Raw genomic sequence first — 23807 nt, 5'->3', positions numbered from 1 at the left:
GGAGGTCTAGGGAAGTTGGGGGAGAGCAAAGGACAGCCTTGGCCAGGCAGTTCAGGGAAGAGATGGGAAGTGTGTTCAGGGGGCAACAGACAGGTTGGCCTGGTACTGGTGGGGCCGGGGGTTAAGGGGACACCCACTAGGAGGGAGGTGAAGGCGCAGGTGAAGGCGCAGATGGTGGACAGGTGTGGGTGCTCCATAAAGTTCTGACCAGCCTTGGGATTCTTAGCAGCACGTCTTAAAGCTGAAGGCATGCTTATAACTTTCTGAAGGAATAGGCTATTCTAATAAACATGATGGAAAAAGAGCCAGTTACACTTCAAATGGAAGCAGTTTGTACTGTGTAATTTATGCCTTCATAAAGTCGACTATTCACACTGCAACAATTAAAATCAAGGACACGCTCTCTTTAGTAATAATTCTCTTTCTGTGCTCCATCATTGTGTGAGGAAATGCACTGAGAGCCAAGCCACCATGACTATTTAACCAAGTCCTTTACAGACATCCATCGTATCTTGCTACAGTAGTGTAGCAAGATAGTAGGCCTGATCACAGCTCTCCTGCTCATCACTGCAAAAGAACCTTCCAAAAGAATCCACAGCCTGTCCTTCAAAAAGGATCAATGTGGACCTTAAAGTCCTCTACAATTTGAGCTCAATCTACCATTCTGGTCTCTTTCCCACGACCTTCCCACAGACATAGATCTTTCTTCACTCTACTGCTCACTCTTTTTCTAAATAAACCCTGTCTTTACTTTCGGTTACGTCCTCAAGGTGTTCTCTCCACAGGACACACTCCTCACAACCTCCATCCTACCTACACGTCAGTCCACTCAAGTGCTACACTCAGTGTGGAGTGTCTTCCGAAGGCCTCTGCAGGGCCCTCTGCACTCTCTCAACTGTGCTGACTGTGAAGTCAGACTGTGCAAGAAAGCTAAAACCACCACTCTTTACATCAGGAATAATACTTGCCCTCGAGAAACTCACAGGAATCTACACCCACACATATGCACCGGATTACAAGTCATACAGGACCAGACAGATACAGGACACACTCCGCAAATACTGGTTCAAAGAATGACATTGCATATCATGAGTATCTCCAAATCATCCATATATAACTATACAGAGAAGGTTGTAGCCTGCGTGGATTAAAAAACAGCAAGAGATTACCTTTTCAGTTGTAAGAGGTTTTGTAGGCTTTTCTGGCTCCTTTTCTTTCTTTTTCTCTTCCTTTTTTTTTTCCTTTTCTTTCTAAAACACAGCCGAAAGTTTTGATAAGTTCACTTTTTTAAAAATGTCAGCTCTTCATACATTTTTATTTTATTAGTTGGAGTCATTTGAAGAGAGTACAAATTTCAATGATGACAATATTCAGTGATACTGAGACATGAAAGAAAGCACAGCAAATTCATACTGTCATCAAGTACGTTAATAACACAATAAAGAATAACTTTCCTTAAAAAATTAAGACAGCAGTGAGACAATTTAGAACTTCTTTGATATTTCAGAATTTGTTTAAAACAAATGCAATTTCTATTCAATAAATTCTCATTGCATCTTTACATAAAGTTAGGTTTCCTAACAGCAACCAAGAAGTTGAAATTTGAATACAAAGAAAATAAAAACTAACTCATAGAAGAGAATTCTTTATCAACCAGATGAAGGCAGAGTACAACATGTAAACATGAGAAGCAAAGTGTAAAATCACTTTAATTTTTTTTTCAATCACCATAGTGTTGTGGTATTTTTAAAGGACAAATACGATTATTTTCTCTTGAAAATAACGTTGAAGATAGTGCTTGGGGACCAGAACGAGCTGACTGGTTTGCATATATGATACAACCCAGTCAAAGTAAACTATAATGATATTATAAAGTTCACAATTTGCATTTTCAAGAAGGATGAAATAAGATATAATGATAAAAACTTAAGGGCTATAAACAGGTGGGAAAAGGAAAATGAAGTAGATTAAACAACGAGCATTTGTAAGGCATATGGAGGGAAGAGATACCTAGAAATTTACAATCTGATGATAATGCAACTGAGTGCTGATCTAGACCTTAGTCCCTGGCAGCAAAGACGAAAGGATAAACTGCTGAACCTAGAAAAGGCAGGAAAATAAACACATGAAACTTGGTGAAAATGCCTAAGTGTTGCATCTGCACCTATGCCTTTAAAAATGGTGCTTGACACCACCTCTCTCAAGGGAAGAATCTTTACTATTTGTAAATTGGGAAAGTCAACACCAGCAATTCCTAAGCCAAAATGGTAGAGATAAAATTAAAGCTCCTATGGGCCAGGCACTGTGATAAGCACCTTACTGTCTAAGTCAATGTTTATAATAATGTCAGAAGAAAGTCCTCATTGTCATTTTACAAATGCAGAAACAAACTCTCAGGAAGGTGACACACACAGCCGATCGCAGCAGGGCTGAGGGCTGCAAAGCCTCCATGCTCGCTGTCGTCCAGTGGGCTCTGCTTCCCCCACACTGTCCTCCCCAAGGGGACAGCGGGCACCTCCTGAGCCCTTCTCAAGGGCTAGACACCATGTGACTCACCGAGACCTGCATAAAAGCCTTCCGAGGTAAGGAATATCACCGCCACAGTGTAAGTGAAAAATAAACAGGATGTGCAGAAGTCCTTCAGATGTCATGAAATGTTTTCCAGACACCAGTCAAGTTTAGGGAGGAAAGCAACATAACTGGACATCCTCACTAATATGCTGGAGGTGGATGGTCCTGCAGCCCTTCAAAGCTCTTAGTTATTTCTCAAGGATGTCACTGTCATGAGATGGGGAAGAAGCCCGTCTTTCTAATCACTATGACTGGTGGGTACATCTGAAATCACCAAAAATAAATTAAACCAGTTCAGTTCAGTCGCTCAGTCATGTCCAACTCTTTACGACCCTATGGACTGCAGCACGCCAGGCCTCCTTGTCCATCACCAACTCCTGGAGCTTACTCAAACCCATGTCCATTGAGTCAGTGATGCCATCCAACCATCTAGTCCTCTGTCATCCCCTTCTCCTCCTGCCTTCCATCTTTCCCAGCATTGGGGTCTTTTCAAATGAGTCAGTTCTTCACATCAGGTGGCCAAAGTACTGGAGATTCAGCTTCAACATCAGTCCTTCTAATGAATATTCAGGACTGGTTTCCTTTAGGGTTTCTGCCTTTTCATATTGTTCATGGGGTTCTCAAGGCAAAAATACCAAAGTGGTTCGCCATTCCCTTCTCCAGTGGACCACGTTTTGTCAGAACATGGCATGGCTCATGTGGCTGTGGTCCATGTGATGAGTTTCATTAGTTTTCTGTGATTGTGGTTTTCATCTGGTCTGCCCTCTGACAGATAAGGATAAAAGCCTTACGGAAGCTTCTTGATGGGAGAGACTGACTGTGGGAGAAACTAGGTCTTGTTCTGATGAGCAGGGCCACGCTCAGTAAATCTTTCCCTAGCCCTTCCTTTCTCCAAAGGATCTTCCCAACCCAGGGACTGAACCCAGGTCTCCCGCTTTGCAGGCAGATTCTTTATCAGCTGAGCCACAAGGGAAGCCCAAATTAAACCAGCTAGCTGTGTTTAACCAAGGGAGAGCACAATTTGATGTCTTAAACACTGGAATTTCAGTTGTCAAAATATGGCTGTAAGCAACAATTTTATGACATGGGCCTTGAAGTCACATTAAAAACATGGGTTCTAGCCAAAATGGCCATCATCAAAATACCCACAAACAATAAAAGCTGGAGAGGGTGTGGAGCGAAAGGAATCCTATACTGTTGATGAGGATGGAAAGTGGTATAGTCACTATAGAGAACAGTGTGGAGATTCCTTAAAAAACTAAAAATAGAGTGACCATATGACCCTGCAATCCCGCTTCTCAGCATATATGCAGAGAAAAACATGATCCAAAAAGATACATGTGCCCCAATGTTCACTGCAGCACTGTTTAAAATAGCCAAGACATGGAAGCAACCTTAATGTCCACCAACAGAGGAATGGATAAAGACGACGCGGTGCGCACATACAATGGAATATTACTCGGCCATTAAGAAGAATGAAACAGCCATTTGCAGCAACATGGATGGACCTAGACAGTGCCATTCTGAGTAAAGTAAGTTAGAGAAGGAAAAATATTATATGACATCCTTTATACGGGGAATCTAAAAGGAAATGACACAAATGAACTTACAAAACAGAAACAGACTCACAGGCTGGAGAACGAATTTATGGCTGCTGGCAGAGGGAGGACGGGGAAAGGATAGTTAGGGCGTCTGGGATGGATGTGTACTCACTGCTATATTTAAAATGGACAACCAACAGGGCCCTACTGTATGGCACAGGGAACTCTGCTCCGTGTTATGCTGCAGCCTGGATGAGAAGGGAGTTGAGGGGAGAATGGATACATATAGTATATGTAGGGCTGAGGCCCTTCTCTGTTCACCTAGAACTATCACAACATTGGTTGTTAACAGGCTATACCTCAAAATAAAAAGTATAAATACAAGAAAAAAAAATTTTAATAATAAAGAAAGGAGACAAAAGTAAGGAACTTAAAGGCAGGCAACTCATCAGGTGACTGATCTATTTAAGATACAAGTTTCCTAAGGGAATGGTGAAATATATATATTTTTTTAGGTTGGAGGAAATATATCTTTAGTATCAACGCTTCTGATTTGTTAAGGCAGTTGCTATTTCTTCTTTGGCTCTTAGTAGGATGAACAGAAACCTCAAAATTTTCTGTAAGTCCTTTCTGAGAGACAAATCTCTCTCTCTTTCTCCTGGGAATACCTCAAAACCAGAGCTGCTAGAAAAGGTAGATAAACGCAGTCTGAAGAGATTAGTTTCAACCACTCTATGAAACAAGCAATATTCAAAATCTTATAAATAAGCTAAGATGCACCAGTAGCAGACCTTTCTAGGACCCTAACGTTTAGTGAGCATTGTTAAACTTTCATTTTCTATGTTTTCTCAAAAAAAAAAAAAAAAAAAAAACATGGGCTCTAAACACAGGCCATATAGTTTTACCTACAGATAACACCCATCTTTAGAATCAAAAGCTGCTGAAAGAAAGACCAAAGAGTACTGTGAGAACCTAAGTTGTTTTAAACTATTTTCTCAGCAAGAATAAAACACAGCAGTGTTTGATATTTCAAAACAGTAGTTCCTGAAATTTGGTTATTACATAGCCAAATGATATAGTGAAATAGGAGACCTTCTGCAAAAGAGAACAGGAAAAAATGTTCAAGTCCTATAAGGCAAAGAAAAGTAGATCTTGGGTTCATTAAAGATATGGTCTCTAAAACTTTTTATTATGCACTTCTGTCTCAAATGTTGTGAGCAAACATACTCAATATATGTATGTATTTATTAATAAAGCACATATAGTACTCTATTATACACATTATAAAACTACATAAAATTAGAAATTTTAAGAGGGTAAGAAAAAAAAAGCATGAATAAACCTTTTGACGGAGTGCCCTTAAACGCTGTCTAAATGGTGTCTAAATGCTGTCAGGCAAGACGACGCCACTAGGCCGGGTAAGACCCCGCTTTCCAGAACCTGGTGGCCAGCCCCGCACAGCAGACACGTGACCTGAGGGCTTCCACCCTCTGAACAGGCACCGCAGCCACCTTTCACGCCCTTGAGGCCACCTCCACCTCCTGCAGGGCTTCCTCTCTGCTCCTGACCCCTGACACCTACAACCCTCTGACCACCCAAGTCTCTCCAGCTCCAACCACGCCCTTCATGCTCCAAACCACCCCTCACTGTCTCCTCGGGACCCCCTTGCTGTGCTGTGAGGTTCCAGTGTGCCCAGCTCTCCACTCTCATGTCACCACTCAACACAGTATACGCGGACTGCCTCTGCACTCCTCCACCTGGGACCTCTCCTCGGCCTCCAGACCTGTGTCTCCAACCTCCCACCAGACCCCTCACAGGTGTTCAGTCACCTCACATTCAACACACCCAACTCTTAAGTCTGCCCCATCCCTATTCTCGTCTCAAAGCTGCTCCTCCTCCTCAGCCTGGATCCCTTCTCCCTGGAGAGCGCATCATCTGCTGAGATGCTCAGGCCTGCAGCCAGGAGTCATCAAGGTCCCCAGAGCACCTCCACGACTCACTCATCATACACCTCACAGACCCGACCTTCTCCGGGTCTTTGAAGACCACTCTTCCTTCCACTCCCTCTGCCTCCAGTTCAGCACACGCTCCTATCATTTCATGCCTGAGCCAGAGCAACAAGTCCTCGGGCCTCTTCTACATCCAGCAGCACAAAGTTCACTCTCCGGAGATGGTGGCACAGACAGTCCGGAGGAGAAAACCGGTTCCGGACGCTCCTTCTACCCGTGGAAGGCACTGCGGAGCCAGGGCCTAGGGTCAGAGCCCAGACGCGCCAACAGGCTCCCAGGAAGGCGCGCCTCCGCTTCCCCACCAGCCACATGCCTGCCTTCTGCCACAAACCCCACTCATCCTGCTCTGCCCGCAGGCTTTCTTCACAGGACACTTTCTCTGTCTGGACTGTACCCCAGTCCTCACAGGGAACGTCCAGGAAGAATGAGCGCCCTGGGCCAGAGCGGCTCTGTGAGGGCTCAGCAATCACGGCCCCCATTCGGCTGCGCCAGAAACCCCCGTAAGGTTCCCCATTTTCCTCTGTTCGATGGAAGCATCTCCCCGGCAGAGGATACACCTTATCTGTCTTTGTATCTCACATGTCAAGTACACCATTTAGCAATGAGGAGACACAGACAAAGTGTGAGATAAAGGATGTCTCAAATTCACTATGGTCATTATAACAACAAAAAAAAGATAAAAGAGTCAAAAAAATTAAAACCTTCAACTATTTATAGGGATGACTTTAAAAGTCCATAACGGTATAGCACCACGCTCCATAATCACTCCTACCCCACACACATCTCAACAATTATCACTCTCTACAACAATGATGACTCTCGCACACACTGTATCCATACGATAGTTACTATGGCTTAAAAAACAAAATGACATGAACGTTCAAGAGTTTATAACAATAGAATCATAGAAAGAAAAATTTTAACCAAAATCTCTTCCTAGTAAATCAAAGAATTCAAGAGCAATTATAGAACAGTTCCTTTAAGCCTAAGGTGGTAGCGGAAACAACAGCGAAAAAATAATTGCTTATTAAATGCTGAGATAAATCTATGGTACCGATAAATTAGTCATTCTGAAATTAAATACAGATTAAAGCTCTTTAATCCTACCTGCAGCATAGGAAAGCGGTCCTAAAATTGTTGTATTTAATGTATTTAATACTGGAGACCATTCAAAGCATAAACAACTATTACAGCATCCATAATAAACAACTAATACAGCATAAATGATGGCACGTTCACACCGAGCGTATGGACACAGCTGGCTAGAACACCACCATACCTCCAATTTGTTTTTCTCAACAGCAGCTTGTAGAGAAGGAGAGGATACCAAAGGCTGAAGAGGAGCATCAGAGGAGGCAATCTGTGGAACGCAGGTGGGAAGTCAGGAGGAAAAAACAAAAAGAAAGTAATCAGAATTATAGGCACAGGAAAGAAACAAACACTCATGCATTTCTGAGCTACAGAAGCACTTAGAAATATGTTAAAGGAAAATAATGCATCAAGAAGAGTGTTGCTTTTCAAGTACTTCCATGTGGAATTTCTGCAGATAAAAGCATTTATTACAGAAAAGTGTATGATTTAAAATGCATTTCACTCTAACATAAAATTTAAAATGCACTCAGACAAGATCATGCCCAAAGTATCTGAGAAACAACTGAGTGTGTCTGGCGGCTCTCTTTCCATCAGTGTTACTGCTGGAGCGCTCACGCTGACACGCTGTTCCAAGTGGCTGGACAGCACGAATTGAGATCTTGTTCCCACTGACCATAATTGCTTTAAGAATGGAAAATAACACAGAGCTGAAACAGTAAAAGTTAACGAAAGTTTTAATCAACTGTGTAAGAAAACAGAAAGAAGGCTGGGAGTGAAAAGACTGAATTAACGCAGTGTAACAGCTAAGCAGCAGGCTTACTGAAAAGCCATACGTACACTTCCGTCTTGGAGCTCGTGTCCACAAACACCACCCCCAGGGCTGCACCGGCCGAATTGCCCCAAAGCTCTGTGAGACAGTTACATATGCAAAGGCAGTTACATATGCAAAAGCAATTTATACAGAGATAATTTCATCTAAAAGCCTTTTCACTCATCTTACCCAATTCCTACAAGAATAGCTGATCACTTTAATGGAAGCATTATCTTCCTGCTCTCTTTACTGCCAAAATATAACTGAAATACGTTTACAAAATGTGTAGTAGATCTTTGGAGCTGTTAAACTGACATCTCTATATTGCTCTATCATATCAACAGTGCCTATGAGGAATCTTTAAAAATAAAAGGTGCTATTACAGAGAGTCATTATGCAATGTCAAAATAACAATGTGAGATGGTAAGTTCTCATTCAATCTGCTTGTTACTGAGTTAGTTATGGCTGCAATTCTGAGTCACAACCCAAGCCCATTATCTTTACGGGTCTTCCCGGGCACACTGCTAGCTCTGTTAAAAGTATACAAACTAGCCATTCGATGACAACTGACTGAAATTGCACATAGAAGAAAATATTTAACAAGACACACTGTGCCTTAAAGACCAGCTGCAAAACTAATTTATTTCACTGGACATTTCCCTGCTAGAGATATGGAGAAAACAAGAGATTAGAAAAAGCACATAAAATCACTTAAGATGGTATAAAGACCTTTCTGCCCAAATTTATGTAAAAGCTGAACATAAAAATATAACAAATAAATAAAGGCATTTAATATGTTGAGTGTTACTAATTCAAGATAATTCACTGTAGAAGTATTTTTTCGCCTCCTGAGAGGATGATAAACTGATTTTGCCACTTTTAAAATTCAGATGTTCACTGTTCACAGAATCTTGATTCAAACTGGAATCAAGATTGCCAGGAGAAATACAGAGATAACACCACCCTTATGACAGAAAGCAAAGAGGAACTAAAGAGCCTCTTAATGAACATGAAAGAGGAGAGTGAAAAAGTTGGCTTAAAACTCAACATTCAGAAAACTAAGATCGTGGCATCCAGTCCCATTACTTCATACAAAGAGATGGGGAAACAGTGGAAACAGTGACAGACTTTATTTTCTTGGGCTCCAAAATCACTGCAGATGGTGACTGCAGCCGTGAAATTAAAAGTTACTTGCTCCTTGGAAGAAATGCTATGACCAACCTAGACAGCATATTAAAAAGCAGAGATAACTCTTTGCCGACAAATGTCCGTCTAGTCAAAGCTATGGTTTTTCCAGTAGTCACGTATGGATGTGTGAGTTGGAAGGACTGATGCCAAAGCTGAAACTCCAATACTTTGGCCACCTGATGCAAAGAACTGACTCACTGGAAAAAACCCTGATGTTGGGAAAGATTGTAGGCAGGAGGTAAAGGGGACAACAGAGGATAAGATGGTTGGATGGCATCACCAACTTGATGGACGCGAGTTTCAGCAAGCTCCGAGAACTGGTGGTGGACAGAGAGGCCTGGTGTGCTGCAGTCCATGGGGTAGCGAGGAGTCAGACACGACTGAGCAACTGACACTGAACTGAACTGAAAAGTCAGATGGAGTAATATATAACTATTTAGTAAATATCAGTCTTTTAACAAAGCATGTTAACACCAAAGTAAAGCATTAATACTATGTTCCAATTAAGAAAAAACACAGAGATCCTCGTTCAACAGGAAAGACATCTGAAAAGTCAATAGGAAAATTCACAGGTGAATGTGAACAGTTGTGTACCCATAAATCAAACTACCATCTGCCAATAAGTCCGACAGGAAACACGAAAACAGGGATGAGTCTCAAAAACATGCTGAAAGAGGCCAGACACCAAAGAACAAACAATGTATGATACCATTTACACGTTTGAAACTTCAGCAGTGACGAATATAGTCTACAGTGACAAAGAGCAGACCAAGGGCTACCTGGGACAGGCGTGGGAAGCAAGGGGGCACAAGGCACCTGATGGGGGGAGGGGAAGGGTCTACATGCCAACTGTGGTTGTGGCCACACAGGAGCAATGAGTGACGAGCAGGGTAAGCTCCATTATGCAAGCAAGGAATGAAGACCTAGAGTCTACAGCTAGAAGCAAGAGACACAACAGACAGAGAGATGGATAGGGGAGAATCCAAAGGGCAGGCGGGAGGAAGAAAGAAAAAAATACAGAGGCAAGAAAAACCAGGTGCTCTCGTGTTCTTTCCCAAACTCTCAGGACCATTGCCCACCCCCTCCACTAAGCACCCAAGCAGAAAACCACCACCTGCCATCTGGATTAGTCCTCCAGTCCCGCTCATCCATAAACTATGCATTCACACATGTTCTACAAGACCAGAGTCCAAACCCCTTAACTAGACTGCAAGGTGCCCTGCCTGCCCGCTCCCCCCAACCCGGTCACCACCTGTCTAGGCACACTTGACTCCCTGGGAGCCAGCTCTCCAGTCTGCTGCTCGGGCCGCCAGGGATCGCTGCTTTGCTGCTCCCTCTGCTGGAAGCCTGCGTACCTCTAGGGGACCCCCGCCCCGCCCCTTCCCGGACGCGCCCCTGGTCCTCCCGTTTGCACCCGCCAGGATGCTGCACTCCTGCAAACACTGGCACGTGTGTCCAGTGACGATGCCATTACTTATGGGTGTTCTTCGTGCAACTGAAGTTCTCTGAGACGGATGTCGTTCCTACTTTGTTCACCATCTTCAACATCTGGCATTCAACAGGTCTCAATAAATGTTTTAGTTGAGGAAAACAGGACAAGAGTGTCTCAGAGACAAACACAAAAGGAGGCTTACATCAGTAGCTGCCACTGTCCTCAGAAAGGGCTCTGGGTTACTCACTCTCTTCTCTGAACTCTCATGAAAGTTATCTACACTCACTGTGAAATTCAGAATATATTTGGTAACTAGATGATAATTTCATTTCACTACATTCCAGTACTTTTACAGAGAGAAGACAAGACTCTGACCTAGAAAATGGCACTGGGAATAGGTGTTGGGAAATGTGGTTGTCGTGTCTGACTGTCCCTCTATTCCCCACCCTTCTCTCTGCCCCATCTATGACCTCCTTCAGGAATAAATGAGCTATCACCCTTCCTTCAACTATTCTTAAGCCCAGAAGGTCTTCTCAAGGCCACCACCAAAGTGAACTGTATGCAAAGAAACTCCCCGAGCAATCCAAGTGTACAAACCCACCTACTACAAAAGGAAAACCAATGGGGCAGTTGGAAAACAGGTTTCCAATTGCCATGTTCCAGCAAAAAGTGAACAAATACACACTGAAAAGATACCGAGTGTTATAAAAATGCCAGGATGATTATTTGAAGGGCATAAGGCAAATTGCTCCTTTTGTCTTTCCAAGAAAAGGCCACGTCATCTCCTTGAGGATTTTGCTGCTGCTGCTGTCACTGCTACTCAGTCCCGAAGTCCTGTCCCGCCCTCTGCAGCCTCGCGGACGGCAGCACGCCAGTCTCCTCTGTCCTCCACCACCTCCCACAGTTGCTCAAATTCAAGTTGCTGACTCAGTGATGCTATCTATGTCATCCTCTGTCATCCCCTACCTCCTCCTGCCTTCAATCTAAATGAAAATCTGCTGCTCCAAAACAACTGACAAGGACCTTATGGATTAACTGTAATACATGCCTTAAACCAGTTCTAGAGATTTTTGACTATATATTTTAAGTGGAGATTTTAATCACAGCAGTTCTCAAATGACTGTCTCATGATCTTTCAGTATCCTGTGAGGCTTAGGTTCTTCAGGAGTTGAGAAATCATCTAAAAAATACAGTTTCCAAAGTAAATTACCTTCCATGGCTGTGTCAGATATAAATACATTTACTGAACTAATAAATAAATCATATAAAAGAAATCACCAATTAAACTCGTCAGTAGGGGAGTTAAAAGACTGACAAACTTAAGTACCCAGAGTCACCAAATACACAGAAGCAGCCTGAATTTTAATTTACTAACTTTAAAATCACTGGATAAGGCACTAAGAAATGCAGAATTCTGGAGCAATTTCAAACAGAAATCCATTAATCACCACATCAGTCACCTGGAAGCCCATAACTTAAAAGGGCTGACTAAAACGTGGCGATATTAACCCAACAAACCTCAAACACTGCCTGAAGCCACTGCGCCTGGACTCTCTGCTCCTACAGGTCTCCTCCTCCCCCAACACGAGCCTCACAGCGGCTCCTACATATAAAGCACTCAGTAACACAGACTGCTACAGAAAACACCACAGGCAACACCTTGTTTAACTCTCCTAAGAGTACCATAAAAAGCAGACACCATGACCATTCCTATTGCACAGAAGAAACTAAAACTGTAACAAAAAAGAAGTAACAACAACTCCATCTTGAACCTGCGTATTTAACAGTAATCTTAAGTCACCACTCGATAATTTATCATCTAAGTTTTTCATTCCTATCTGGAAGGATATCTAAAATGGATTGCAATGCATACAGTTTTAAAATTATTGCTCATTTATCTTAATGAACTGTATAATCATCAGTTAATTGTAAACAGTGGTTGCTGCTCAGTTGCTAAGTCAGGTCTAACTCTGTGACCCCATGGACTGCAGCACACCAGGCTTCCCTGTCCTTCACCATCTTCTGGAGCTTGCTCAATCAAACTCATGTCCACTGAGTTGGTGGTGCCATCCAACCATCTCATCCTCCGTCGTCCCCTTCTCCTCCTGCCCTCAATCCTTCCCAGCAATAGAGTCTTTTCTAATGAGTCAGTTTAATAAAATTAAATGCTAACTCATTTTTATTACAACACAATTCAGAAACGTTATTTCCACAACAATTTCAAAGTTGAAATAATGGATTAATTTCACTTTCATTGGACTAAATTCTAGTCTTCATACAAACGTGTGTAAACACATATAACATACATACATATAACAACGTAAGTTAGAATTTTGCTGTTTTTAAACTTTTATATAATACTCAATTTTAATACTTCAAACTCAAGAAGGCAAAGTGGTTGTCTGAGGAGGTTTTACAAATAACTGAGGAAAGAAGAGAAGCAAAAAGCAAGGGAGAAAGGGAAAGATACACCCAACTGAATGCAGAGTTCCAGAGAACAGCAAGGAGAGATAAGCCTTCTTCAATGAACAATACAAAGAAATAGAGGAAAACAACAGAATGGGAAAGACTAGGGATCTCTTCAAGAAAATTCGAGATATCAAAGGAACATTTCATGTAAGGATGGGCCATGATAAACGAAAGAAATGGAAAGACCTAACAGAGGCAAAAGAGATAAAGAAGAGGTGGCAAGAATACACAGAAGAACTGTACAAAAAAAGTCTTAATGACCCGGACAACCAGAGTGGTGTGGTCACTCACCTAGAGCCAGAAATCCTGGAGTGTGAAGTCAAAGGGGCCTTAGGAAGCGTTACTACCAATCAAGCTAGTGAAGGTGATGGATTGCAGCTGGGCTATTTCAAATCCTAAAAGATGACGTTGTTGAAGTACTGCAGTCAATGTCAATACACTTGAGAAACCCAGCAGTCACCATGGGACTGGAAAAGTCAGCCTGCATGCCCAAAGAAGGGCAGTGCTAAACAATGTTCACACTACTAGACAACTGCGCTCACTTCCCCTTCCAGTACGGTTATGCTCAAAATCCCTCAAGCTAGGTTCCAGCAGTACTTGAATCCAAAACTCCTAGATATACAGGCTGGGTTTAGAAAAGGCAGAGGGACCAGAGATCAAATTGCCAATATCTGGTGGATCACAGAGAAAGCAAGGGAATTCCAGAAAAACATTTACTTCTGTTTCATTGACTGCGTTAAAGCCTTTGACTGTGTGGACCATAACTGTAGAAAATTCTTCAAGAGATGGGAATACCAGATCATCTTACCTGTCTCCTGAGAAACCTGTATGTGGGTTAAGAAGCAACAGTTAGAACCTCACATGAACAACTGACTGGTTCAAAATTGAGAAAGGAGTATGACAAGGCTGTATGTTACCACCCTGCTTATTTAACTGATATGCAGCTAGAGGAGTTACAACCTGGAATCAAGATTGCTGGGAGAAATAACAACCTCAGATATGCAGATAACACCACTCTAATGACAGAAAGTGAAGAGGAACTAAAGAGCCTCTTGATGAAGGTGAAAGAGGAGAGTGAAAAAGCTGGCTTAAAACGCAACATTTAAAAAACAAAGATCACGGCATCACTTCATGGCAAATAGAAGGAGAAACGTGGAAACAGTGACAGATTTTAATTTCTAGGGCTCCAAAATCACTGCAGCCACAAAATTAAAAAAGCTGCTGCTGGAAAAGAGCAAACAATATGTGAAAACTCAACCTCATCTACTCAAGACCTGCTAAAGGGATTTCCCTGGTGATCCAGCGGTTAAGACTTTGCTTTCCAATGCAGAGGGTTCGGGTTTGATCCTCGGTCAGGGAGATAAGATCCTGCACACCACAGGGCCAAAAAAAAAAAAAAAAAAAAAAAAAAACCCAGAACATAAAACAGAAGCAGTACTGTAATAAATTCAACAAAGATTTAAAAAATGGTCTACATAAAAAATGGTCTTAAAAAAAAATCTTTTAAAAAACCTGTTATTCAAAAAAAAAAACAGACCTAAATTGCCTAAGAACTCATCAATATTGCCAGCTGTGATGCACCACTGGTTACGAGGAGTGAAGGGCAGACGACAGGACAGGTTTCTTTTTTTTTTTACTGTAATCTTTCTTATTTATGGCTTCAGCCAGGCCATGTGTGGCATGTGGAATCTTAGGTCAGCAACTTGGGATCAAATCTGTGCCCACTGCACTGAGAACAAAGAATCTTAACAACTGGACCGCCAGGGAAGTACCCAAGACAATTTTCTGTACTCAAAGTTCTTCAAATGTCCCCTATCACTCATCCATGAAAGAACACCAGGGAGGGCAGGTTTATTCTGCATACCTGTCGTAGAATTCTAAGACAGCCACCAAAACCCCTACATACCCTGGATTCTAAAATGAGTTCTTAAAATTTCAAATGAAAATATATTACTTACATTTTAGAGTTTGTCCTTTGTTTCCCCCACAATGCTAGGGGTAAAGTTAATTACATGGACATTATCAACATCTCTATTTTGTCCATTTTTACCTATCTTTCAAAGGATTTCCTTTTCTATATCCACCAGAAATGCAGCCCAATCTCTATCAAGGGTACCTCTAATCCAAAATATACATATTTGATTGAATTTTTTAGTATATTGCTTCTCTACATGTACCAAAAAGGAAAATCAATTTGCAAAATGAGATGAAATTACTGTCTCTAAACTGCTTGACAGATGACTTACCCACAAAATTAATGGCTTATAGCTTTATGATTAATCTAGGAATCAAAGACCCCCTCCCCCCAAAAAAGGACTGCAACAATAGGGACAACTAGCCTTAAATGGTATTTAACTGGGATAAGAAAATGTATCAGAAAAAGAAACTTAAAAAGAAACAGTAATAAAACATATTTGATCACTACAGCAAGGTCTCAACTATTAGGGAACAAATGCTTGATAATAACCAATCAAAAGGCTACGTTTTCAGACTCATTTTGTGCAGGAACAAGGTCAACAAAAGCTTGTCTGATACTGAACACCTCACGTTAAAGAGGCTTTATCTATTAGCACCTGCTCCTCAGGCACTCAAGCTTCAAAGCACTTTCCCAGTAAGACCATCTGGTGCTGCGATTCACGCAGGCTAAGTCACTTCAGTGCTGTCCGACTATTTGCAACTCCGGACTGTGGCCCACCAGGCTACTCTGTCCACGGGGGCTCTCCAGGCAAGAACACTGCAATGCGTGGCCATGCCCCTCTCCAGGGGATCTTCCCCACCCAGAGATCCTGGTCTCTTATGCCTCCTGCACTGGCAGGCAGCTTCCTTACCACTAGCACCACCTGGGAAGGTGCTGTGATAAGTACAGATAAACAGGAGCAGCACCATGATTTCATCAGAATAATTAATGCAAGACTTCCTGTTGACTGTTTGCAAATACAGTGCAAACAATTGTGTTTTCTATTTTGGACCAAAGTGAGATAAAGCTGTTCAGGAAAAGAAAAAAAAAAAAAAAAAAAAAGCTGTGTTTTAATAAACATATCTGGTCAGATCCACCGACGCCCTTAGAAGAAGACAGATTTGCCTTTTCATTTCCACAAACCAATAAAATAATTTTCTCTCCTCAATTTTTCAATTAGTATCTTTACACAGATTTCATAAATTAACTTAAATGCCATTTAAGCAGTTATTAGATGCTTACTTAAGAATATGCTCCTTTCTGAATCAAGAGTTCTGCTTTGTGAAAGCTCACTACGTGACAAAAACTCCCAATGTTCAAATTTTTAAAGTATGTAACCAGGACATTTTTACAATAAATAAGTCAAGCCATATCACATGTTAAAATTTCAAAATACATTCATCAAATATCAACTGGTGATAGAGATGAAGATTTTACTTACATTTGTAATAGCTATAGCATTTTTGTCGTAGTATTTCTTCTTTTCATATTTATCTCTGATGAAAAATTCCACTGCTCTGAAAACAGATAACTTAAGGAAAAGCATGAGTTCAGTGACATGTACACTCCCCTTTATTCACTCCACACAGCCCAGACTCTACATTTAATACTCCTACTCCCCAGTCTGTACTTTCCTCACACACTATTTCCGCAACTAAATTCTGTAACCTACTTTTCTTTCTGCCAAAGAATCTATCTCGTTCAGGGAATCTTCCCGATTCAACAAAACCACTCAGCTGAATTCTAAACAGAAGAGTCATCGTATTTCTCAGTTCCACCAAAATCCGCAGCCTTTTACCCCCGCCCCTACACTAAATTAAGGTTCATTTTGGACTTTCAGTTTAAATAAAGAAACTAACACTCATGTGGTAACCACAGCATACCAGATGCTGTGCTGGTGCGCTATCCACAGTTTTCCTTTAGTCTTTCCTCCACGCAGTTGTGTGCATATTATAATTTCCATATCACAGAGGAAGAATCAGCAACTTGGAAAGAGTAGACAACTGTGATTTCAACACTTATGTCCTTTCCCGCCACACACGGCTGCCTCTAACTGTATCAGTGAGGATCAGAAGAATGGTGACCAATTTTTTCCTGCAAAGCTTTCTAGAAATGGAAAAGTCAAGAAGCTAAAACCAATGTCAGTACTATTTAATTTTCTGAAGTTGAGTGGACCAGCCTTATCTGTTGATGGGTGAATCACTTCTAGTGGGATTCAGGAGCTTTGGGTCAGCTGATATAGATGACTTCTCTTACCAGTCAACCGACCACTGTTTTACCATGTTCCACTAAAATGGGACTTCTTCCATCAAGGACTCTGAACTTTTTTATTTTTTAGTACCATGAACCCCTTTGACTCCTTTCTGAGATAGTGCTTTTAAATGCATAAAATAAAATACACAGAACTACAAAGGAAATGAATTACACTGAAATACAGACTCTCGGTGGATCCCCAGGTTAAGACAGCCTTCTGTTCAAAGAAAAGCAATCTGAAGCAGTAAAACAGTACATTTTCAGTCAATTGTTCCTTACTGGAAGTTAACAAAGCTCTTTAAACTGACAGTTGAGGCCACAGGTAGTAGCAAGAATTGACAGACCACTATGCAGTGGGCATTGAGAGAGAGCTCTCAAAGGGCCAGGGAAGGCAAGTAAGACAGGAAAACTAAATGTTCAATTTATCAAGCAAGCGGAATAACTGAAAGCCATTTTTAAAGACAGATCTCTATCAACTGTGTATATGAAAGGCACTTCACATTGCCTCTTTTTCTCCTCTTAACCTATAGAGGTCTTTTATGTTTACAACTAAAGCCAGGCACAGAGTTTAAGGAGTTCTCTGGTATTCTACAGTACAAGAGAGGGAGTATTGTGATAACTGGAAACCAGGCACGTCTAGCATCCACCTTTTCAGATGCTACTGGTCACCACAAATTCATTTGTGAATTAGTCATTTAATTTCTGCTAATGATAATAAATGCCTTTTTATCTAGAGAAGGTCAAATGTGGTGGCCTTGAAGACCCTTTCAAGTCAAAGGCCCCAGAGCTGTCAGAAGGCTCACTAGTTAGATATGTGAACATTTTGGCAGTCAGTACCAAAAAATTACCATAACACCCCAAGATTTTCATAAACACAATAACGTTGCTTTATTCCAACTATTTCACATATAAATAAGCTAAATGCTAAGTTCGCACATGATTTTAAATCCATGTTCAATATTGCATTTTCTGTTTTTCTAAGAGGATAAAATGAAAACAATCAAAAAAGCCGGCCCTTTGGATGAATGTGGATATATGAGCAACTTTTACTGTCAAGACAACTATTTACTGCCACAACAGGAGAGAGAAGAATTTACTTAGATTGATGTCATTTTCACAGTGGATGAAATGAAATACGTTTGTGCCAAGTGCATGCTAAGTCGCTTCAGTTGTTTCCAACTCTTTGCAACCCCATGGACCGTAGCCCGCCAGGCTGCAAAACAGGCAAGTTAACGCTCTTACTGCTTAGTCGCTCAGTCATGTCCAACTTTTTAGCAACCCTATGGACAGTAGCCCGCCAGGCTCTTCTGTCCATGGGGCTCTCCAGGCAAGAGTAGTGGAGTGGGTTGTCATGCCTGCCTCCAGGGGATCTTCCCAACCCAGAGATGGAACCTGCGTCATCTCTTATGCCTCCTGCACTGACACGCGGGTTCTTTACCACTCGCGCTGCCTGGGAAGCCGGATGAAATATGTTTACTGCTTTTAAAAATTCTATAATATTTTTAAAACAGCAATTATATTTACTTCCAGATATACATATTACATAGTATGTATACAGCCTTTCTTAACTAAAGTCTAAATTCTTAAGAGTATAATTTTTATATTTAAACACCTGAGAGGAGAGTAACACTTATGTTTTTCCTCCTTAATGACAGAAACAGCAGTCTATTTTGGATATTATTTAAAATCTACTACATATTAAAGCTTGAAAAGATTATAATACTCTCATTTATGAAGTGTTTATAACAAAGGAAAGATCACTGTTTATGACCAAAGAAAACCCTGATATTAGAGAGAAAATTCATTAAGAACAGTATCGAAAATTATTTAACCACCATTGTAAAACCAAAATTAATTGAAAACTATAATAGTTTTGGAAATACTGAATTTGAAAAAGGCAAACTTTTAAGTATATAATCTTTTAGAGTAAAAAACAATACTAATATCTGATGAAATAAGTGAATTTTCAGAAATAACAGATATACATGATATCTTAATTTCTACTTAGTGTATTTTAAGTAAGTAATTCAAATATAGCTGAGTTTCACTTCTGTTTATGATTTTAAAAAACCTCTGAAATTTTCTAAGCAGTAAGCGATTTTAAGAAACGAGATGCCAGTCCTGGTTCAACGCACGATACTGGATGCTTGGGGTTGGTGCACTGGGACGACCCAGAGGGATGGTATGGGGAGGGAGGAGGGAGGAGGGTTCAGGATGGGGAGCACATGTATACCTGTGATGGATTCATTTTGATATTTGGCAAAACTAATACAATTATGTAAAGTTTAAAAATAAAATAAAATTAAAAAAAAAAGAAATAATTCATAAAAAAAAAAAAAAAAACTACATCAGATGACAGTTGATCTGTTTGTCAAGGACATAAAAAAATAAAAATTAAATCCTTAAGGCAGGACAAAGCACTAGGCTAGTCCTCACAATTAAACATAAAACACTACTTCATAAAATGCAAACAAAGCACACCACCAAGTGAACTTTCAAAACTCCAGGGGAGTCACCCGAGTAAGCACTACGGTTCAGGGAACATGCCACATCCTCGGGGGCTCTCAGGACCTACATGCCTCTTAGACCAAGAATGTATGACGCGGTTCTTGTGTATTTTTGTACAAGGTCTCAAAAGCAACCCAACCCTTAACTGTTCATTCACCTAAAGAAGCAGTGATTTATTCCAGGGGTCAGCAAACTTTTTCTTAAAGGGCCAAATAGCACATATTTTAGGTTTCGTGGGACAGCTGTTCTATGCTGCAATTACTCACTTCTGCATTTTTAGCTCCAATGTAGCCACAGAAAACTGATAAATGAATAGGTAAGGCTAAGACTCTGAAGCTGGGAGGGGTTGGGGGCAGGAGGAAAAGGGGACAACAGAGGATGAGATGGATGGATGGCATCACCGACTCGATGGACATGAGTTTGAGTGAATTCCAACAGTTGGTGATGGACAGGGAGGCCTGGTGCGCTGCGATTCATGGGGTCGCAAAGAGTCGGACATGACTGAGAGACTGAACTGAACTGAACTGAAGGCTATGTTCTAATAAAACTTTTTTAGAGTCAGGAATTGGCTCCTGGGCCTGCAGTCACGGATTCTCAATTCTTTTCCAATGCTAGTGAGCTAAGGACACCTTGACTGGATTTATATAGGGTCTCTGTGTCTGCAAACTGGCACTGTAGCAAATGTGAGGGATTTTCAAGAGAAATCTGACAATAATTTTGCATTATATGCTGACCATAGTACTAATTCTCAAAGAGGATGGTCTCCAACATATATCCTCATTTCTGGTACCAGCAGTTCTTGCTACTTAACTGGCAGTTATTGTGACCTTGAAGCTTGATCTCTTCATACCTAGCTAAGTGAAAACGGCAAGAATTCTCCATCTCACAAAGTTGTTGACAGTATTGGGGATAATATACATAAAGCACCCAGCACAGTTCCTAACAAACTGTAAGCATGCAATAAGTGAAGTTAGCTTGTATTCTTGTGTAACTTGTCTCAGCTTCCTCACCTTTAAAACAGAGATGATACCAAGACTCACCTCCCAAGATCACAGGAAGAATTAAACATGCTCAGGTGTGGAAAGACCTCAGGACAGGGGGTGGCACCGAGTGACTGCTGTATGACACACAGCTCTTATCATCAACCACCGTGCTCTGACAGGTCTTTAAACACAAGGCCCACGGTGAGAAGGAAACAGACAACTGCTGCGTCATCAATACTAGGAGGGCTTGCCTATCATCAGCTTTAAATAGACAAGCGAATGAGAAGTAGCCACTAAAGAACCAATAAATCTGGAGACTGGGGAGTACTGATCTTCATTTTCCAGCCTCCAGGTGCCATCTGAGACCAAAGGACTTACTTAAACTGACAGAGACCAAGAGGACACCTCTTTTTCCCACAAAAAGAAACCAAACAGTAGCACTTTCAGATCAAGGTAAGCAATATTATTACTGACAATGTAAGCCTAGGGGGCTGATCTGGGATTTAGTAAACAAACAACTAAACACCCCAGAAGATCCTCCTTGCCACAGTCACAAACCATTCAGCACAGCACACTTCACTGTCAAAACCCTCAACACGGACAGACGGCACCAGACAAGTCCAGAGAAATGGTCACAGCACTGTGTGTTCTATCTTTCCACAAGTATTTCTTTTTTTTTTTTTTTGCCCTCCCCCACAAGTATTTATTTCTTTTTTTTTTTTGCCCTCCCCCACAAGTATTTATTTCTATCTTAAGATTTCTTCCTTTCTTTAAAGATGCTATTTAAAAGACAATTAAAGTAATATCTACTCCCAAGAACAAAATCTTCCAGTTTCAGACACACGCCACTGACAGCAGCAAAATTTTCAAAAGCTCCAAGGAGACGCACTGCTGATTAGCTCTGGTGCACACTGGATCTCATGGAACTGAGGTAATTAATGTTTTTAGATTAAGACAAAACATCCTAATAACGAAAAGCTTAATGTAAAACTTTATTGCTTGTCATGCACCTGCACACGCCACCTAGAATTACCCACATGCCACATGAGAAATTACGCTTTGACAGCAGCTTCTGCCTGACTTTTGTAAACGGTAAAGCTCACAGTGACGAATCTTGTTATGAGCACAGTCACGTCCCCTACTATGCCAGTTTCACTCAGTTTGGTTCTACTTGCTTCTAGGGATGAGACAACTATATTTTCCTTAATCCTAAATTTTATTTTTTTAATTAATTTCAATTAATTGGAGGCTAATTACACTATTGTGGTGGTTTTTGCCATCCACAGACATGAATCAGCCACAGGTGTACACGTGTGTCCCATCTCAAAACCCCCCCTCCCTCCCCATCCCACCTCTCCGGTTGTCCCAATGCACCGGTTTCTTGCATCGAACCTGCACTGGCGATCTGTTTCACATATGATAATATACATGTTTCAATGCTATTCTCTCAGATCATCCCACCCTAGGCTTCTCCCACAGAGTCCAAAAGTCTGTTCTTTATATCTGTGTCTCTTTTGCTGTCTCGTGTTTAGGGTCATTGTTATCATCTTTCTAAATTCCATATATACGTGTTAATATACTGTATTGGTGTTTTTCTTTCTGACTCACCTCACTTTGTATAATAGGCTCCAGTTTCAACCACCTCACTAGAACTGACTCAATTACATTCTTTTTAATGCTGAGTAGTATTCCATTCTGTGTATGTACCACAGCTTTCTTATCCATTCGTCTGCTGATGGACATCTAGGTTGCTTCCATGTCCTGGCTATTATAAACAGTGCTGCGACGAACATTGGGGTACACGTGTCTCTTTCAATTCTGATTTCCTTGGTGTGTTATGCCCAGCAATCAGAGAAGGCAATGGCACCCCACTCCAGTACTCTTGCCTGGAAAATCCCACGGACAGAGGAGCCTGGTAGGCTGCAGTCCATAGGGTGGCGAAGAGTCAGACATGACTGAGCAACTTCCCTTTCACTTTTCACTTTCATGCATTGGAGAAGGAAATGGCACCCCACTCCAGTACTCTTGCCTGGAAAATCCCATGGACGGAGGAGCCTGGTAGGCTGCAGTCCAGGGGGTCGCAAAGAGTCAGACACGACTGAGCAACTTCCCTTTCCCTATGCCCAGCAGTGGGATTGCTGGGTCATAAGGCAGTTCTATTTCCAGTTTTTGAAGGAATCTCCACACTGTTCTCCATAGTGGCTGTACTAGTTTGCATTCCCACCAACAGTGTAAGAGGGTTCCCTTTTCTCCACACCCTCTCCAGCATTTATTGTTTGTAGACTTTTTGATAGCAGCCATTCTGACCAGCATGAGATGGTACCTCATTGTGGTTTTGATTTGCATTTCTCTGATAATGAGTGATGTCGAGCATCTTTTCATGTGTTTGTCAGCCATCTGTATGTCTTCTTTGGAGACATGTCTGTTTAGTTCTTTGGCCCATTTTTTGATTGGGTCATTTATTTTTCTGGTGTTGAGCTACATGCGCTGCTTGTATATTTTGAGATTGATTCCTTGAGACAACTATATTTAAATCAGTAAAAGTGCAAAGATGTTAGGCTTTTCAAACAGCACTGAGCTTTAGAATGATCCATGAAATAGAGAAAAGGGGACTTGTTTTCTTTAACTAGCTTCCATATTACAAGCTCCAAATCACAGTGTTTCATAATTAAAAGAAGTGATAAAAGCAATGTAGTTGTAATAAGTATAGAGAAAAAAAAATTTTTTAAGACTACAGTATTACATTAGATACAAAAGCTTGTCTCATGATCCAAGAGATGTCATCTTATGGTGTTATCATTAGGAATCATCTATCTCAAGTTTGTCTAGACAAAATCCCTCTTTAAGCTTCTGACAACCTTAGATTATCTTTTTGTAAACAGCAAGACTTTGCTAACAACAAAGGTCCATCTAGTCAAGGCTATGGTTTTTCCAGTGGTCATGTATGGATGTGAGCATTGGACCATAAAGAAAGCTGAGTGCCAAAGAATTGA

At 41.2% G+C, this 23807-nt stretch overlaps 1 protein-coding gene across 5 annotated transcripts in view; it reads right to left on the bottom strand.

Moving 5' to 3' along the window:
- Positions 1–23807, bottom strand: part of SMAP1 (small ArfGAP 1) — a 189784-nt gene that overhangs the window by 72487 nt on the left and 93490 nt on the right. For 2 of the 5 annotated variants that reach the window (XM_070376177.1, XM_070376182.1), the window contains 3 exons: positions 16512–16587; positions 7401–7481; positions 1170–1250 (listed from right to left, as the gene is read on the bottom strand). In XM_070376177.1, coding sequence (XP_070232278.1) covers positions 1170–1250; positions 7401–7481; positions 16512–16587 — 238 coding nt within the window. The remainder of the gene's footprint in view (positions 1–1169; positions 1251–7400; positions 7482–16511; positions 16588–23807) is intronic. The other 3 variants (XM_070376179.1, XM_070376178.1, XM_070376181.1) reach the window with 3 other exon arrangements.

Source organism: Bos mutus, chromosome 9, assembly GCF_027580195.1.
Source record: "Bos mutus isolate GX-2022 chromosome 9, NWIPB_WYAK_1.1, whole genome shotgun sequence".
NCBI lineage: Eukaryota > Metazoa > Chordata > Mammalia > Artiodactyla > Bovidae > Bos > Bos mutus.
The sequence above is the reverse complement of the archived record's forward strand: the minus strand, read 5'-3'. Positions and strand labels throughout refer to the sequence as shown.